The sequence below is a fragment of the Phalacrocorax aristotelis genome, chromosome 3 (genome assembly GCF_949628215.1).
Source record: "Phalacrocorax aristotelis chromosome 3, bGulAri2.1, whole genome shotgun sequence".
Lineage (NCBI taxonomy): Eukaryota > Metazoa > Chordata > Aves > Suliformes > Phalacrocoracidae > Phalacrocorax > Phalacrocorax aristotelis.
In genome coordinates, this window is record NC_134278.1 from 37287009 (window position 1) to 37304386 (window position 17378).

General features: G+C 42.7%; 1 protein-coding gene across 1 annotated transcript; it reads left to right on the top strand.

Moving 5' to 3' along the window:
* The first annotated feature begins 3372 nt into the window (after nucleotides 1–3372).
* LOC142055735 (nuclear receptor subfamily 0 group B member 2-like) lies at nucleotides 3373–8510 on the top strand. The gene is made up of 2 exons (XM_075089843.1): nucleotides 3373–3978; nucleotides 8150–8510. The coding sequence occupies exons 1-2, from the start codon at nucleotides 3411–3413 to the stop codon at nucleotides 8401–8403; spliced, it is 822 nt and encodes a 273-aa protein (XP_074945944.1). The 5' UTR covers nucleotides 3373–3410; the 3' UTR covers nucleotides 8404–8510.
* The last annotated feature ends 8868 nt before the right edge of the window (nucleotides 8511–17378 follow it).

Here is a 17378-nt window from a genome sequence, read left to right on the forward strand (position 1 = left end):
GGAAGGGGGCTTCTCAGAACTCCTACTTCACATCAAGATGTGGGGCAGAAGTTTAGAGGCAGTTGCATTTTCTCTAACTCAGTCACCAGAAGCAAGTTTAAAACATGCTTAGTTTCAGTGACAGACAACATTTCACTGCAGGGTCTCCCAGGGCAGCTGCCTCTTTATTAATTTGCTACTTCTATTCAAATGACTATCATCAAAAAGATGCTGATTTTACCAGACCTAATCAAGCAAAGTATTTTAAGCTTATGCTTATGCTTAACTTCAGTCACTTGAGAAGTTCACCCACTGACCTTCAAGATAAGCTAAACATGTTTAAATTAACTGGATTTATAATTTATGTACCCCTGCTTCAGATATAAGGGCTAAATCCTAGTTTGCCACAGCATTATCTGTTGGAGCATAAGCACTGTTTCAGAGCTTGTTTCAAAAATGAGCAGGCTTTAACTTGGGGATGGTACTTCCCACTATCTGCCTAGCCAAAGTAGGCAGTCTGAATGGTAGCTCTAGGTCCCTCTAGTCGAGAAACAAATACTTCTATTGCTCAAGAAACATGACGTGCACCGTGGGACAAGGAGGAGACGGGACCCTTCTAGAAAAGATATTGGTTTTATTACTGGCTCCTTTTGTCATCATTAAGGCTGTTTGTGAAGTCAGGTGTCCTCAAAAGTACCAGTGACATGAGATTCACCCCACTCCTCCCAGAAAACAAAATGTATAAATGTATAAATGTATAAATGTACTAGGGAGAATCCTGTTCTAAAGTCATATAGATTTTTATAGGCCAATTAAATGTTTGTATGGGAGACCAGAGAGATAAGAGATCACTGAATACGTGCATGAATCAGACTGGTGTGACAAGATGACCTTAAAAAGGCTGCTGACAGCTTCCTAGGAAGGTGCTTCCTTCTTGTAGCCCACATGAAATAATAGTGGAAGATTCTTCTTCCCTAGAAATGCATCTGCCTCCAGTATCACCTTTTAGGAAAGTAGCTCGCATCACTGCTTAGTAATAAATCCGTTACTATACACATTGTGCACCAATACATACAGTCCAACATACATGTACTTGTGTGTATATATATAGACACTCTACTGCGAGGACGACACCAGGTTTTCTGCCCCATAGTTGAATTATGATAGTCTTTTAAACAGTTCACAGTGTTGAATGAGCAGTGACTTCAAAGTTTCAGAACATGAGCGTTTGCCTATGTCATTTGCTTCTGCCTCTTAGAACTATACACAACCAAAGGAAATCAGTTATGATAAATAGAAATGGTATCCAATACCATATGTTACTGACAGCAAGACTCTCTGCATATGACTGATGCAGATCTCAGAAAAAAAAAAGTAGGAAAGGAACCAATTTAATCTGGAGTAGAACTCTAATAAGCACAATTAATAGGAACTGTGAAGCGATGACATGAACCATGAGGGTGAAATGATGGTTAACTGTGAAATGGTGCTAATTTCAGCTGAAGTAAAAGGTTTTTTTCCTTGGAGCGGAGGAGTTGGGTTTATCAGAGCCCACTCTCCTACCTAGATGACAGAAACACCACCATGCTCACCAGCAATTAGGAGACAGAACTTCTTTTCACAATCAAACTCTGTGTAAGAATGGTTTTAGCACGCTCAGTATCTCTTTCTAGTTACAATCTATGTAACTCATGCAGAATCTCAGATGGCATTAGCCCTGCAACTATTCCTAATGAGGTTCATTCCACTGAACCTCAGCCCAGCTAGAATCTTACAGTAAGAATAAGAACAGGACTTTCTGGGGACTTTTCTGTTGCTGTGCCATTTAACCTAAAAAGCTCTTTGATACCCCAGCAAAGGAGAACAGTAGAGAGCTGTTGAATGGATGGAGAGGTGAACAAGCAAATCCCATCAGGTGTTCAGTGCTCTGGGCCCCCTTGACCCCCCACTGCAGTTAGCGGTAGTTGCACCTCAGCAGCACACTCCTAGATTGCTCAACTTTGGAGCAGTCGTCTCTTCCTCCACTTCTTCTCTCCTCAGAAGGGGAGAATTTTGCAACATAAATATCATGGAGAGGTAAATAAAGGGAAATTTTAAAATGGCCCAGCATGGAAAAACCAAACAATTGTATGTAGCAAAGGACAAATTTGCAGCTATGCATCTGATGGTTTAGCCTTTACACACCCAAGGCTTGGAGATCTAACAGAAGTAGCTCTTGGAGCTGTTGTTTTTAATGCTCATTATTCTTAAGACATGCTAAGAGCCCAGATGGTAGGAATGCATAAACGTTATGGTTGGTGAAAAAACTTAGTACCTCTTCCCCTATACAAAAGCAAGCAAGAGAGTGCGAAGTAACAAAAACTTGAAGTATCAATTTCTTCTTATTAAGGCTGAGTTCCTTGCATTCCTGCTACTTAATGCTTCCTGATGTCAACTGAAGAGTCTTGACAATTCTATCATTCAGCTCTTGCTCTGCTACAAAAGTTCAAACATACAACAGTATGAATTGCCATTTCTTCATCAGTTTTATTGCCACAGCTTGTATGAAGGATATTTAATTACAAAGCAAGTCTGGGAGAAGTCTGCATGTTCTGTGTTTGAAATTATCCTATGTGAAATGCACAGATAACATTGTCATGAGTCAGAGAAAGCAGCTCACTTTCTCTGAAGTTTCTCTCAAATCTCCCAGGAATGTGAAACAATTCCTACACATGGGATGTCCATCTCCAGGGCTTTCACCTGTGAGTTCCTTGACATAGGCGTCACATCCTATTAGCTACAGTGTAAAGTACAAACAACATTAAGTGCTCTGTAATAGTAAAACTAAAAAGTAAAAAAATTACTGTAGTAAAAGTAATGGTGGACATCCACAGTGTCTTCAGGTGGCTCCTTTTAACAAGAAATAGAAGCGTCTATTCAAGGCACTGCTACCACAGCACCATTCACAAGTACAAGTGTATTTCTGTGCACTCCGGAGCATTAGCTAGTGGGCAAGGTCAGTGTCTGTCTATTAAAATACAGACAGTTTGTTCCTTCTTCTCTTATGGTATCATAGTTTTCACTGGGCTTCCCCTCAGGGGCTGGGTGTGTTATATAGCTGGTGGCAGCAGCACAGAGCTGCTGGGACGGTGGCAGAAGGCCAGGCACAGCCTCACAGTGGTAAGCAGCACCCGTGCTGCCGGCGGGCACCAGCCCTCCCGCTCCCCTGGGGCTACGGCAGCCCTGTGCGACGCCCGCAGCCCTGCCTTGTTCAAAAGAGACTGGTGCAAATAAAGTTCAAGGTAACTTTACAGATCAGGGTCATATTACTTTTCAACCACCTGTGTATATAAAAAGCACACAATGCCTCGCTGTGTGGCAGAAGTGCTCTGCCCTGCTGTCGATGCATAGCTCCACGTGCAGAGTTTCCTGCCACAGGGAACTCTGGCTCTATGGCTACCAAGATCCCAGCAGAGAAATTTAGGAAATGTCAGTGTGAGACACACCACGCTACAAGCATCCTGTACCAGATCCTTAACAAAGAGGATGGAAGGGAGACCAAGTGGCACCAGCAGTATGGCAGTGCCCACCACTCCAAGGGAAGCAAGGGCTGCTCTTGTATGGACAGAAGAGTTGTCCTGAAAACGCCTGAAGCCACGTGCAGAAGAGCTTCTGAAGTGCACTTGAAGACTTTAACTTTTATTAGAAACTTGCCTTCTTTTTACCACATGCCTTGGGACGATCAGCTTGTTCTCATACAGCAGAACTGGACCCCTCTTTTTGTCCTGGGCATGGCACAAGAAAGGGTGGATTTTGACCTGAGAGAGATTTCAGCCCCTAGTTTATTGAAAAAAATCCTCCTCAATCAGCCTTTGACAGCTACCAATGAACTGGGCAGCTCGCTGGAAGCGTCTTTAGCAGAAGTTCAGAAGATAAAGAATTTATTGTGGAAATTCTGGGACCTGGACATAAGTGCAAAAGAATATGCCTATCTTAAAGGAATTACTCTTTTTAATTCTGGTAAGTCCCTCTGGAAATTACACAGATGATTATGTGCCTAGAATGACATTTGGCATTTTCATTTGTGTATAGACAAATGTTTAGTCTTACTCTTTTCTATAAACATAGCTAAATGTTCTCAAAAATCTATATTCCACAATTTAATGATTTTCCGCATGAAGTAGTTTATTTAGGTTCCTTGGATGTGTGCAGTAGGTCACCCACTGTAAGCCAAAACAGCTTCTACTAGGCAAATTTTAGGTCATAAAGAATTAACCGTGTCACTTTGAACAGATTTCTAGTTCAAAGGTAATACAGCAACTTCACCTGTAGTACAGCAATGGAGAGGTGGTACACGGGTACGTGATGTGAGTATTAGAAGCATTTTAAAAGAGGCTTCCTCTGTAGTAAGAACACTGGAGAAGATGAAATAATCTATATCATCTGATTTTCACCAATGAGGCAAAAGGTTTTTGTGTTGAGGTTATACTGTTTTTATTTATCTACCTACCTACCTACCTACCTACCTACCTACCTACCTACCTACTTATCTATCTATCCATCAATCTATCTATCTATCCATCCATCCTTTAGTATCTCTACATTCAAAGCCTGGGACAGCAGTCGCAGGGCAAACTCAGACTAGTGATTGCATCCTCTCACTTCTGGTGCCAAGTTCAGCCTCTTTAGGAAGGAAGGTTGCCTAGGTCAGCACCACAGAGTGTGTGAGTCATTAAAAGCTGAGCCCTAAGTCCCCTAAAGTAAATGGAAAGACTTATTGACTCCAGCCTGCTCTGGCTCAGATCCCCGACTCCTTCCACAGCAATCGCTGCTGTTGGCTGCACTGTCAGCAGTGTGCTATACTTGGGACTGCACCAAAAGGATACTTGAACGCTTCAGTTGTTCCATGATATTTCTTGTGGTGAATGGTTTATAGGCTCCTCAAAGGCTGTAGTGACTTTATATTTGTTTCCACTAGGATTCAAATTCTGATTCTTGAGTAATGTTATCCAGATGTTTGGTATTGTCTTATGTGTCTATACCACAGCATCAAACCAGTGGAGTTTGTTTCAGTGCAAGTTATTTTCTCAGTTTTTCACAATAAACTCAGGCTGAAAGAAACCACCAGTTATATCCAAGGTGATGATAAGAGGAGAAATCCCTTATGTGCAGCGGCTTATGCTGTTTAACTAGCAGGCATTTTTATTATCTGTGTGGATAAAATGTGATTTTCACTTAAGGATAATGCAGCAGAAGCAGGGTTATGCTCTGGCTCTGTGCTTTCTAACTCCTGCTGCTTCCCTGGGGTGCCATATGAGAGGCCCAGCAGCCCTTCATGCTGTCTGCAGGCACAATCCTGAGTTTCAGGGGGACTCCCTACTTCTCTGGTGGGATGACCCTATTCTATGGAGGTGCCTTTCTCCATGGGCTGCAGAAGGCGGCTGGGAGGAATTCAGTTAAGCCTAGATTGACTCCAGATGAAACAGAGTCACAGTCTAACTCTGGGCTGAAACAGGTACTCAAGGCTTATACATAGTCCAAACTGTCCTCCCTTTACCGGTTTTGCTGCAAACAAAGCTGTATAGCTGTCATTTCACAATTACTATTTTTAATAGTTTTTGAACACTTTCCACCAAGGTCAGAAAATGTTTTCTACATACATGCAGCAGATTTTCAGCTGCCCTCTCAGTTTTGGCTTAATGTTTGGCCAAATTTTAATATTTTGCAGGCCTCAGACCTAAGAGGATTTCAGGCAGCCACCACCAGCCAGCAACAACGATAAAGCCTCTCTTGGATCACGGAGTACCTCATGTGGGCTCCCACCCTGAATGTTTTATTCCTGTTAGTGCTACCAAAACTGGCTAGGCAAAGGGGAAGGACGAGGCATGGAGCACTCCAGAGCTGGGTTGTGAGCTGGAGTTCAACAGGGTGCTCAGCAATACAGCTGTAGCAGCACAGCTAGGCCAGTGCTTGGGCAAGAAACATGACAAATATGGCAGAGCTTTGCCTGTGCCCTAAATGATCTCTTGTGGCATAGAGATTGTGCTTGCTATCATAAAAAGGCCCCTATGGGGACACGGTGGCAGGCAGCGTGGAGTGCAGGTCGTCCCACTAAAGCACAACCTGCGTAGTACTTCTGCGCGGACGCTCTGACTGGGTTACTGACTGACCACATCTGGGCCAGCAAGCACCTGTGAAGGAGAAAGTGCTCACTCAGTCCCTGAGGGGAAATAGGCAGCCTTGCATCAACCGAATCCAGGCTCTCCAGAACATATTGCCAGCCCTGCTCTTCACAGGGGTGCTTTGGCTTTGGAGAGGTCGAAGTGTGTATAGGTGAAGGGTCCAGCTGTGAGGCCTTCTCTAGGACCCAGGCAATATGTCAAAGGAAGGAGCAGGTAGGACTGTCACACCATGCATGAACAGCAGAGAGTGAGGTGAAACTGCTCTTGCTGCTTTTGAAAATTGTCTGAAAAGCAATGGGAACTGCACAGTGAAGAGATGGGGATTGTGAAATACAGTGCTGTTATTGTATCAGTGCCATATATATATATTTACGGAGTTATATAAATATACGTGTATATAACTCCAACAAGGCTGCAACAGAACTTCTGTTAAAAAAAGCACTCTTAAGAGGTTTACAGTTCAGCTGGAGACATGTGTTTGACTGAATATTATTAAAACAGATCTCAGAACAAGATGTTTCTCATCATTCATAAATTAAAACCAGTGTTTGATTACATATAAAAGAAGACCAAATGGGGAAATGAAGCAAATTTGAAGGGATATAAGCAATTGAAATGTCATCCTGAATATACAAAATCCTGACAACTTCCTTTCTCTGAAAAATCTAACACTTGGAACCCTCCTCACAGCTTGCAGCTCATGGTAATCCTGGGGGAGAGGATGACTTTTCCAAACCCTTCATTTCTGTCTAGCCTGGTTGCAGGCTTTGCTGAGGCTTCTTCTCCTCTGGTAGTGACATCCAGGAAGAAGAGAGCTGCTGAAGACTGACAAAGGGCAGCCAGCCACAGACTAAAAAAACCCAACTAGGTTGGTTTTGCCCTAGTACAAGGCATTAGGCAAGAAGGCAGAACCTCCCACACAAATGAATGATGCTGTGTGAAACACTCCCTGGTCTAAACTATTCAGATCCCATCCCAGGGGCTACAGAGTCAGTCACTGTAAAAGATGTTAAATAGGCTGGGAGATGGGTTAAAATAAGATGTGGGAGGCAGGAAAGGCAGAAGTCAAAACTTGGGGATTCATGGTACCCCTGTCCAGGCTGCAGCAATTCTAGGAAAGAAAAGATGGTGTTATCCTGAGGTGGTGAGGACAGGAGGCAACAGGTTGCTGAGAGCTACATGACAAAGCAGTCCCACTAGAGGCAAAGGATAAACATGGGGTGTCCTTTGAAATGAGCCCTGGCACCCACAAAGACCCTCAGTGAGCCAAGAGGTTTGAAGTCACGTGCTATGGGAAGTATGTGATTGAGGCTCAAGACCGCAACCCTATAGGGCAGAGACCTCTCCCTCTTCACAAATGGCTGAGGAAAGCGAGTACAAAACCAGGAAATACAATTATCTATCGTACTCCTGTGGGTCATGATACACCTCACAGAGAAGGTTTTGCTCTTTCTAGACTGTAAATGGAGCTACCTAGATAGCATGGTGAACCATAATGCCCCAGCTTAGTCTAGCAAGCAGAGGCAACAATAGGGAGGAGATGGGGCTGGGTAGACTGGAAACCTATGTCTTCAGGCTGCCAGCCTGCTCACTGCTCTAAACCACTGCCTCCATCTTCCTGATGTTACCTACCTATTTTAGATTAGAGCTGGAATGTTTCCACCTACGCAGACTATGGTCTCAGCATCATTTGGTGGGTAGACAACACTATAAAGCTCCTTCTCCATCTGTACTGAGTCAAAGTTACCTCCTGTTACCACTTCAAAGCTGTAAGGATTCAAAGGACTTAATGTAACAGGCTAGATTCTAATGTGCTTACAATGCTGCTCAATGTTCCTTCAAATTATCAAACTACACATATCTTCTTTTTCTAAAAGGTATGTTTAGAAAGTTTTTATTGTTTTCTAGAGAAAGTAGTACTATAAACTAGAAAGGAAGACACCTATCATGAAGGGCACAGAATGAAAGTGTTTACTCAAGATTTATTATTTTACTTTTTGTTTTGACAGGATGCCATGTCCTAAAATGGCTCCCCTATGTACAAACACTGCAGCAGGAAGCTCAGCAAGCCTTGATGGAGTTTATCTCAACAATGTTCCACAGAAACCTACGCAGGTTTGCTTGGATTCTTCAGCTAATTGCCTCTCTTCAAGACATTGATGCAGATGCTATTGAAGAGCTCTTCTTCAGGCCCATCCTAGGAGAGGGCACCCTAAATGTATTACTTCTGGAAACCCTACATATCAAGCCAGACTGGCTTTGAAAACAGATGACAGTGCTCTCAAATACCTGTTTTTGAAGAAATGAGAGGATTTTTTATGAGCTAAACACATTTCAAACAAATCATCGATGCATCTTCGTAAACCTGTAAAAAAATACTTTTTGTCCCATTTTAGAATTAAAAGCAGAGAAATCTAAGCATTTCATGATTCTGTGTGCTTTCAAAAACCTTTAGTCTAACATATTCAAAGACTGTGTAGAAGCACAACTTTCCAGTTGTGCTAGGTTCAACTGTATTATATCTAGTGAGCATTTTTATAGTTGTTCAAAAAATGATACTATATGGTTTTGGATTTCTAGAAGTTTTTGCTTTCAGGAAAAGGGGTGGTGGCAAATTTTATTCAGTGCATCACCAACTGAAGATGAAGAGATACATAAAAGACTGATCAATGGTAAAATCAGGATAAATCTTTCTTTTTTCCTGGGATGTCATGCCCTGATCCCAGACCCTTTTCTGTTCCACTGAGAACTCCAGTCCCTGGCTCTAATCGCTTGGTGGAGCTCCCCCTTATTAACTGCTTTCTTATAGGTTCCTTTTCTATGTCTTGCAGTAAACATTAAATGGGCATTAAAAAGTGGGCATTAAATTCCTCTCCCATTATTTACAAAGTCCTTCCCTGACTAAGAAACTGAATAATATGATTAAAAAAATTGTTGACTAAACAAAAGCCATTATTCAGGATTGTTTCCAGGATGGGAATGACAAAGGCTGAAAGCTACTGTGTTCTGCCATAAGCAGCAGAACTGATGTAGGCCAGCTTCCTACATATTTAAGATCTTTCCCCTTTAGCCATCCCTCCACCCTTTTATAATTACCCTCACATCCCTCCAAACAGATGGCAGATGTCCCTTGGACAGCAGAAATGCTGAAATATGGTTTCCTACAGATGTGTACAAACTGTTCCTCCATCTCTCACTGCAAGAGTTCCATGTCTCCACCTCCAAGTGTGCTATGGCATGCCCCACAACGTCTCGCTGTCTCCTATCTGTCTGGCTGGAGAAGAGGCAGCACGTGTCGGGGTTGGCGCCAAGCTATGAGTGTGCTGACTGGCCATACGTCAGGATAAAAAAAACTTTAAGCTTATACTTTGGCTGCAGTAAGGGACGCTATTTGTATCTTTCCTGTCCTGTTCTTCTCTCCGTAATTTCCATGAAACTTAGAGGAATTAATTTCTGAGTTTTTTCAGTGGAGGGTCCAATCCTTCTTTAACAAAACACATCTTCTTTAATATGTATGCAACTAAAAAACTGAACAACCTTGAGCTAAAGCTCTATGTAACCAAACATTCCCCATCTCACAGACCTGATCACAGAGAGAGCATGGATGTTAATAATCATTTGCTTGATATCCTGTTCAAAGGGGCTGAGATACTATTTTCTTGCTGAGGACAGAGTAAGAATCTGTATCTAATGTAATTGGCTGCATATGAAGGTGGAGGCTTTGCATATACAAGAGGCAGGCATGAACAGGAGAGGTGAGGGATCATGAGCAGAGGTTAAGAGCAAAAGCAGAAGCTCCCTCTGGAAGGAGGAAAGGCACAGCACAAGACAGCCTTTAGGAGTCAAGGGAAATAACATATTGGAATGGAGAAGCAGAGACAGAAATGAACAGAAGGCAAGAGGAAGATAAGGGAAAATTCCTCCCCCCCAACCCCCCCCCCAAAAAAAAAAAAAAAGAGGAAAAAAACAACGAGAAGAGAAAGGTTTGTCACCGTTTCCTTTAACTTCTGGAACTGAAACCAGAAGCAGAAGCACTGTTTCTCCAGCTGTGAAATCCACCAGCAAAGTATGTGTATCCATCCCCCTCTAGTGCCCAGGAGATGACAGTATTGCCACCACCCAGAAGGTGAGCTTAGCTGATGGAGTCCTGCCAAATAAAGTACCTAGTGTTGATGACCCAGGCAGAGCTTTCACTCAGACAGCTCTCCTTTCCCAGTTGCTGACTTTGTCAAAATACTGTATGACAATATTTTCAAAGTTAGAAGAAACCTACATTTTCAAAATCAAGAATGAAAACGTAAATTCAATTTGCTTGTGAAACCTTATTCCAGCCTCCTGAATATTATCCTTCTCCTTCTGAATATTATCATAAGCTCTTTTAATGGCTTGATTACAAACTCCCGTGGTTTCCCCTCGGGACTCCCTACCTTACGTGGGGCAAAGAATGCCCTGTGCTGTGGGAATTTGTTATGACTGTGCAGTGGAGGCGGCTGCTCTCTGCTAAAGGCTCAGCTGCTTTTGTTGCAGCACCAACATTGCAGAACCTGGATTAAAATGGGTCTGCAGTGACAGAAACAATGCTCTTACAGTTAAACTGGATGAATGACACCTTACAGACTGTGGGGCAACCACGTAAACTCAAGTGGCATTATTCCAAGTACTCCAGAGTGGTGTGTGCCCCTCAGTAAAGCTGCTACTAACAGTGTTAACTGGAAAAAAAGTTTCTCATTTTTCATGGTGGCAAACATGGGGCCTGGGGAAGCGTTGTTTGCAGAGGTCAGTAGGCTCTCACAGCTGCAATCCAGGTCACAACAAACTGCATCTCACACTTCCAAAATGATCCATAGTGCTGTAAGCACTGAAAAATCAGCCTCTGCACACCCAAAGTCCAGGGCTGCTTTCAAATGGCTCTAATCATGCTGCTTTCTTTCCTCCTTTGTAAAAAAGAAGTCATAATAATATTGCCTCTTTTCGTGACAGATCTTTGAAGCTATTCACAAGTGTTTGTAAAAAGCTAACAAATGCTATACCTGAGCACCTTAGAAAGTCCCACTGAAAATGAATAATTCTGTGTTCTATTCTATATTCAATAGCACACAGTAAAATAATGCAGAGGACTGTACATTACAGGGAAAGGATAAAGAGAGAAGATACTGAAGAGTAAGATTGAGTAAGCATTGAGTAAGGCAGTGATCCTGTGGCAAAAATAACCTGGCATTTGCTATGGTGGGATGCACCTTGCAAGCGAGTCACTTGCACTCTCCCTAGAACACAGAGAGATGAGCATGCTCCGAGGGAGGTATGCCTCCCTTCTCTTAGGCACCTCTTTCAGGTTTGGATGAATAACACTATGAAGTGCTTTACCTCTGCCTATTGATACAGCTAAGGAGCCTACCTTACTATCTGAGAGTAACTGGATGGTAAAAGTGAGATTAATCCCACCTCTACAACATATACAGAAGCAGCCTGGATGCAGTTTGCACATGCAATGTTAACTTTTAACATCTTCTAATGTTAGCAGGCTTGGCTTTGCAGTCCTGATCTTCTTTAAACAGTAAGTTTTAGACTTATGCTTCCAGCTAAATGTGTAATTTCTAATAAACAACAGATACCTGATACAGGCTTGGAAACAAAGATAACTCAGTGACTTTATTAACCTGCCTAGAACAGACTAAGAAGACACACTATTCTCTGAGAAAACATTAATGTATTTTGTTTAAGTAATAGCAGATCTCAAAGACACATGAGACATCACACTCATACCTCTGTGTCCTTATTTATATCAATATTTCTATGTTTTTTTCTTCTGTGGAATGCCTTTACTACCTCTTTTGTAGAAACAAAGGTATGTCTTTCAAAACCTAAAATTTCACTTTTGCTGGAAAGCACTTGCAAGTCATAATCTCAGTCTTAGATATAATTTTATTTGCAGCTCAGCCAACTATTGTAGGGTACAGGTATGTGAAAAATGCAGTGCTGTACTTCATATTAATACAGTCACACAAGAAAATATATGCCACTTATTTCCATCACAGGTCCACTGATAAAAGCAGCCTAACTCAGGGAAGAATAACTGGAGACAAGTTTCTATAATAAAGGCATAAGCTAAAGAAGCTCCAATTCTTTTAATGACAAAAAAGGATCTCACTGAAGCCAGTGTTACTAATTGTAAAGGAATCCTCAATTTTTTCCAGTGGCCCAGGAGAGGGGAGGGTGAGTCAGTAGTTCAGTTTTGCTTGGGCTTATTATTAACTGTTGTCCTAGGTGAGGCTGTGATTTTGAAAGGACAAGTTGTCATTCTTCCTGTGCACTCTCCCTCTCTCTCTGCCCATGGGGAGTAGAAGAAATGTTGCAAGATGAGCACTCCACAGCTCACCTAAGAAAAGAACTTCATCAAAGGAAGACATGGCCACAGCTATCTGCTAGCAGGTAATCCTGGGAACTAAGAATGCAAGACTTTCAAGTAGCGTGGGAATGGTCCCATTTCAGTCACAGCATAAACAGTGTGAGCCACACACACTGACAGAAGCATAGATCTTCACTAGGAGGGGAAAATGGAAATTTAGTGCTGTTGAGACAGCAGTCAGGATGTCAGGAGAGGAATTTGCAAAATAAAGGTCTTGTTTACACAATGACCACGCGGTGAAGGGTCTAACAGTCTTTCCCCACAAGGATCTTATCAGCAGTTAAAAACAATCTGTCATATGCCTATAATATACAAACATTTGCTTCCAAACATACAAATATGAGTCGGTACATTGGAACATAACTTGATGCAGTAGATGGCTGTGGTGACTGCTGCATGAGCAGAGGGTTGTACGTTTGTTAAGGAACAATGAAACTTCTGGGAACCCGATGCAAAGTATGATGACAGACAAGGAAGGGATGCTTTTACTAGGAGGAACAGTGGCATCATCTCCACTGCGCAGTGTTGTCTAGGAACTCAGCACAACTGGGAGGGCAATCAAAGGTGTAAGAGTCAGTTGTCGTTACTGGTGACATGTCATGCACAATGTTGGTGAATCACACTTCTAGTCTGCCACCAAACATCACACCGTCATACAAAAGTGACCAGAGAGATGTTGCACATGGCTCCTGAGTGTGCCGGTATGATACCCTGGATTAGCAGGTGTTACTACATTTCTTCTGGGATCTTGAGTCCCCTCAGTTCTGCTACACCAGCTTGTGCAGTCCCTGTGCCCCTAATCTAAGTAGCTTTCACACTCCTCTAAGGGACCAAACATGTGAGCCCTGCACAGCCCTCTGAGGGTGGATGGATAGGTGTGGACTCCCTCGCCCACACTCCAAGTTAGGCAAAAGCAAGCCAGTTCAGATCTGAAAGTCATGTATTCGCACAGATTTAACAACTTGGGTACAGCCCTGGGCCACTCCAGCTACACAGATTCCAGAGGTGGGTGGCATCCAGTTGGCTTGGAAAGCGAGTCAGGCAAATACATGTCTGTCTGCACCTGTCCTGGTCAATATATATGAGTCAACAGCATCATTATTAGGAAAGGAAGATTAGGGCAGGGACTAGGAAGGTCCTCCTACAACATCCAATCTGGTCTCTCTCATTGTGGATATCGATCTTGTATATGATTACATCCCCAAACTTATCGAGCTCCACCTGGAGATAATCTAGGATGTGTTTGCTTGTTCTTTTCCTCATGGGACAGCACCCAGAGCCTCTTGATCTGATTAGAAAATTAGGAACTTTCTAATTCCAATTCTAGCTTATGAACAACTAATATATGCACATTCTTTGTTGTACGAATATTGCCATTCAATTCAAATAGGCTTTTCTCACTCCAAGGTGTTCATTGAAGACATTTATAGACAACAGTTGTGTCCCCTAGCCATCTGCCTCTGGCAGCCCCTCCTGCCATCCCTACTCTGGTAGTTTTCAACTTCTGGTCCATATCTCATTCTCTTGTTTTTGACTGATGGCCTACCATTATGTTCACCTGACCTGCTTGAGTCAGAGGATGAATCTCTCTGGTGCAGAGGTGGATCCCAGATTTGCCCCCATCTGCTCTCTCCTTCACCTGGAGGTCACTTTGCTTCCTGTTCTATGTCATTGTCTCACATACGGCCTCATTGCTCTGTCTTAGGCTCCACCTCTCAGCTATCTCAATCATATCTTCCTCTCCCCTGTTGCAACTCTTTTGCCATTCCACCAACTGCCTGCTTTTCCACATCCCTTTCCATTACTGCAAATTCATTTCTCAACTTATCCTTCTCCATCATTTAGTCTTTTTTGTTGTTTTGCAACTGCATCCTTCCTCCTCTCTTACCCTTCAGGTTCTTTTCCTAGATCCAAGCCTTAAAGAAAGGATGAAAATCCTCAGACCTCCTCCTACAAATTGCTACATAAACCACCCTTGCTGTTGTTTTGGGCAGGTAAGGCATTGCTTGCAAGAGCGGTTTTTCATTTGGTCTTGTCTGTAACAGCCTTTCACAAGAAGCTGAATGTGAGCAGTCGTAGGCAGTAGCTTTGACAGTACATATGAAACCATCAGCCGGTCTTGTACCACCTCCTGGCACATTTGAAGGAAAACAACCCTAGGCATTCATCTACTGCAATGCAAATCATTCCAGTATCTTGCAGACCTGAACAAAACTATTCCTGTTTTCTGTCTTATCCTACTTCTTGTTATCATCTTCTCTGCATGCTAAGAAAAGCACACTTCCTTCTTTCCACTAATCTCATTTCTAGGTGATGTGAGAAGCCTAGCAGAGAAGACAGAGCAAGATGGTATAGAGCATGAGTCTTCACAGGGTCACCAAAAGCCTAGGAAATACACTTTGTCCTGCTGCTTTCCTGAATTTTTTTATTTCTCCAGCTAACCTGCATCTATTAGTCCTGCCTGAGATCCCTCTTTCAAAGGAAATTCTTTCATTCATTAATTTGAGTTAGTTCAGACCAACGGTTTTCCTCTTACCTTACAGTGAAATGTTATCCCTTCTTTGCATCCTGAAATATGTTTTAGTTTAGTGGGGGCTCCTCAAAAGAAAGTACTAGAAAGTATAAATTTACAGTTTATTATCTAGGCGGTTCAAGAAAAACAAAACCAAGCTGTTCAATGCTGTCTGTAAAAGGAGATGAGGGAGAATTGCAATAAAAATTAATGATGTGGGTTTTTGTGCTGAAGCAGATAATTTGTCATGAGAACTCTCATCTTTATTACATTGACTTCAGAAAGCAGATGGCAGATACAAAATTCTGCAAAGGGATCTGAACTTCGTCCTCTTGGACGCAGCTCAGGAGAAATCAAAAAAGTGTTTGTGACCACTCTTGCAAACCACTATAACTTCTAAGGAGGATCCAGTGAGACTGACTCTGGTTTAGGTCCTCGCATTCCCAAAATATGACAATATCTCAGAACATGTTTATCCTCTTCTGGGGCAGACTTTCACATCTGATTGTAAAACAATGAAAGGACCAAAAGCACAAATGGAAATTTTCAGGATATGGGCCCAGCTCAGTAAGCAGCTCTTGACATTCCTGAAACAACTGGGAAGAACATCATATGGAAAACGGTCTGATAACAGATAAACAGTTTTCCCTAGCTGCAGGCATATGGTAACCCACGTGTGAGTCATGCAGACTGAAAAGACCTTTTCTTTCTGGAGATCCAAATATTTCATACTACTTATCCGCGGTTTTAAAAACAAAAGGCACAATAAGTGATCAGCTTGATCTTTGATTGTTCCTCCCTGTTCCACAAAGATAAGGAGATTACCTCTGCCCCAGACCCAGTCAACCGCATTAACCAATGTCCTGTTAGGCACCAACCTAGTGAGAGCATAGTAGCATCATTAGTATTTACAAGCAGAGATCACTTCATGTGAAATCCAAGCCAGGGGCCACAGTGTGCTGCGGGCTCCAGGGGCAAATTACAACGTGCACACAGCTCGCATTGGTTATTGCATTGCATGACACCTACCTGTTTCCAGCAGCCTCTCCTTCAGAGGGCCTGCACAGCACCACTGAACACAATCCCCTCAGCGAAACACACTCACTTAGTGACTCCTGCTTTTCATCAAGTCTTGCAAAGACAGCAGCTTTTGACTATTGAATGGCTCACAATGCACTACAAAAAACATTGGTTCTTTGGTTTCACACAGGGTCCGAGTGCAGTCTCCTTACCCACTGCAGCTCCTTTCCCATGATCTCCAGGGCTCTGCTGCATCTTTCCTGGGATATCCATAATCTACAGAGTTACAAGGTAGAAATAGGGTAGGGTGATCTATGGATTGACTGCAAGACTAATCCATTTGGAGTACCAAGACTGCTGTCAGATGCTAAGGCTGATAGCACAATGAAATAGCTTCAGTCCTGTTCAACAGCTTTCTGAAATCTGTATCTGTGAGTTATCTGTGAAGGAAACAAATGGCTGTTGCAGATGACCCACCTTTTATGCCAACAGCCATGGTGGCCAAGGCACTGTGATGTGCGCAAGCAGGAAGTATTTCTATTTTGAAGGAATCAGATTTTCTGCAATCCAAGTTAATAGAATCTGTTGCTTAAGTCACCTTGTAGTACCATCATTATTATTGGGTTTGGGATTTTGAACTATTGAAGATTCCTGTTTGGACACAGTTTCCCACAGGATTGCCTACGTCTGGATTGGGCAGATACAACACGGTGACTGAAACTCAGGGACTAAGATGAAAAATACTGAACCCAAATCCAAGCAGACGTGTAGACCTCTCAAAGAATGAGCTTACAGCTTGTGTGCTTACTGTCAGTGTTCTTGGGCAACACTGGGGCAGAGCTGTGGGAACAAAGGACTCCCTGCTTCCAGACGCTATTGCCTGGGACAAAACAGACGCACTGTAGCAGTTCTGTGCGTTGCTAACACACACTTTATTGTGAAGAATAGATTTCAGTCTCTCTGCTGTCACTCACTCAGTCATGTTAAAGCTGCATTGAGCTGAATTTCTCTGCACATCAGACTAGTCAGTAACAAATCAAAAAAATAACCCTCCTGTGCTTTTCCTCCTCACAAGTGTTAGCTTACAAACGGGTATGGCAAACTGCAGCTGTATCATATTTTCTGGAATTATTACTTCTTTCTTTGACATGAGATTACTACACAAAACATTTGGAAAAATCTGCACTGGGACTTTCCAGTTAAGCACATGCGACAATATCTGTGGCACAGTTCCTACCAACAGCGCTAGAAGAGTTCAGGGGAATAAGAATAAATCTCTTAGGGGCTGCTCCTGCCAGGG